This window comes from Sinocyclocheilus rhinocerous, unplaced genomic scaffold (assembly GCF_001515625.1).
Source record: "Sinocyclocheilus rhinocerous isolate Xijiao unplaced genomic scaffold, SAMN03320098_v1.1 scaffold464, whole genome shotgun sequence".
Classification (NCBI taxonomy): domain Eukaryota; kingdom Metazoa; phylum Chordata; class Actinopteri; order Cypriniformes; family Cyprinidae; genus Sinocyclocheilus; species Sinocyclocheilus rhinocerous.
Genome location: NW_015627918.1, coordinates 567,452 through 569,624, shown reverse-complemented (window position 1 = coordinate 569,624; position 2,173 = coordinate 567,452). Strand labels below are relative to the sequence as shown.

Below are 2,173 nucleotides of genomic sequence, written 5' to 3'. Positions count from 1 at the left end.
CATTTAAATTTGCTTGATTATTAAAAAGTCAATTGTTTAATTCATATAAATGTTAACTGTTCCACAGTATAAATTAGTTTATATAAGAAAACACATGCTATTATATTTGAGAAAAAACACTGCTAATATATACTCCTTTTATTGTGCCAATTATTTGCTTTTTGTAGCTTAATACATACACAATTCTGTTCAAAGGTTTAAGGTTGACAAGATTGTGTAAATGTTTTTGAAAGAAGCCTCTTCTGCTCACCAAAGCTGCATTTATTTGATCAAAAATACAGTAAAAATAGTAAAAATGTGAAATATTATTACAATTTAAAATAGCTGATGAAAAGAAATAATTTATTCAAAATCACATTTATGTATTTGTTTGTCAATTGATTCGAGTTTAATTAATTTTAAGTGGGTTTTGATGTTGTTTGTAGGAAGAGAGTGTGTGTGTGTGTGTACTGTAATGGTTTATGAGGACACAAATGTGTATAATGACATGGGTACTACAACGTAAACATGGTTTATGAGGACACTTCCTGTGTCTCCGTAAAACAAAAGGCTTAAAAAAAAAATACAAAACGGTGTTGAAAGAAATTCAAAAATTGCCAGTAATTTTCTGTAAGGGGTAGGTTTAGGTGTAGGGTGATAGAAAATACAGTTTGTACAGTATAAAAACCATTACGCCTATGGAGAGTCCCCATAAACCACAAATGCAAGTATGTGTGTGTGTAGTCAGAGCAGTTTTTCTGATAACCATTTGCAGTTTTCAGAAACACACCGGAAAATGGACAATAACAACAATGAACCTCTCCTTCCACCCATGACCTCAAAAAACAATTTGTACAGCCTTTTTTCAAGTAAAGTAACTACACCTGATCCAGATGTGTGCAGCCTGACACACTGATGAGCAGGAAAATGTCAGCCATTCACAGATCAATACTGTCTGCATTTAGAACAGACTCACCAGCATCATTGTGAACGCAGCCTTTTCCGTTCTTAACATCAACGATCCAGATGGCCTCCTTTCCTCCCGTCCCGTCCTTCACCTTGAAGGCGAACACACCTCCGATCTTCTTCACAAACTGCTCTCCGTCCTGCACACACACACACACACGTCACAGAAAATATCAGTTGAACACCCACCGTGAACTGTGTGAACCGCAGCTAAACTTAAATGACGGTGAAAAGATAACTTTTGTTCTCCTTAAACAGAAATAAATGTGTAAATCTCAATGTCAAAAAAAGTGACCCAACCGACCTGAATTCACCCTATCTATATACACTTATATTATAAATATACATTATATATTTATAATATAACACAAAAAGAACAAAAATATGGGAAAGCTGAATCAGAAAAGGTTGCAAGCTGGATTTAAACGTGCAATAACCACTAAAGTGATCTTTGTTTAAACCTCTCAAATTTGGTTAAAGTCGACGGAAAAAAAATAAAAAAATAGAATTAAAATGAGACTTGATTTTAACCTTGGAAAGAGACGATAAAATGCTACCAAATACCTGCAGTGCATTCAAACAACATTTCCATCCTATTTGTTACACTTGCTCGCTTTTTATTCAATAAACAGCTGCAAAACAGCATTGAAATGCAGCGCTATTAACATAAAGCGCCTCACTCAGCCTTCCAGCATTAAACATTACATTTCCCCGTAAAATGACACACTGCATTTCAGAGCGTAATGGAGCAAAACTGATCTGAAAGTGCATCGGTGTTTCCCAGAGTCCTTCTGGTTGTGTAACAGGCCATTATTTGAGAGATGTTTTGGGCAGAATTTGAAATGTGGCTGATGGTGGGAGATTATCAGAGTCTCGGCTGTGTGGGAGTTAAACACGGCGAATCTCAAGAGGGTGCGAGTGTCACGGCTGAACAATAACAAACATGCATCATTTAGCCACATCATCGAACGTAACCAAGACTGAACTCAAATATATGGCCAGATATTCAGAGGCACGGATGAATAAATGAGGGCTTTTAAGGGTTAGTTCATGCAAACAGTAAAATTGTTGTTTATTCATCCTCATGTCATTCCAAACCCGTCTGAAAAGACGTAACACAAAAGAAGACATCTTGCAAAGATATTAATGGAGCTGACGCTTTCCAATCAATGCAAGTGGATGGCCATTTTACTATCAAGCTCCAGAAAACACCAAAAAAAAAAACGTA

The 2,173-nt window shown here is 36.0% G+C and overlaps 1 protein-coding gene across 1 annotated transcript in view; it reads right to left on the bottom strand.

Moving 5' to 3' along the window:
• Positions 1-2,173, bottom strand: part of scp2b (sterol carrier protein 2b) — a 13,716-nt gene that overhangs the window by 8,197 nt on the left and 3,346 nt on the right. Inside the window, exon 3 of the mRNA XM_016548469.1 lies at positions 956-1,085. Coding sequence (XP_016403955.1) covers positions 956-1,085 — 130 coding nt within the window. The remainder of the gene's footprint in view (positions 1-955; positions 1,086-2,173) is intronic.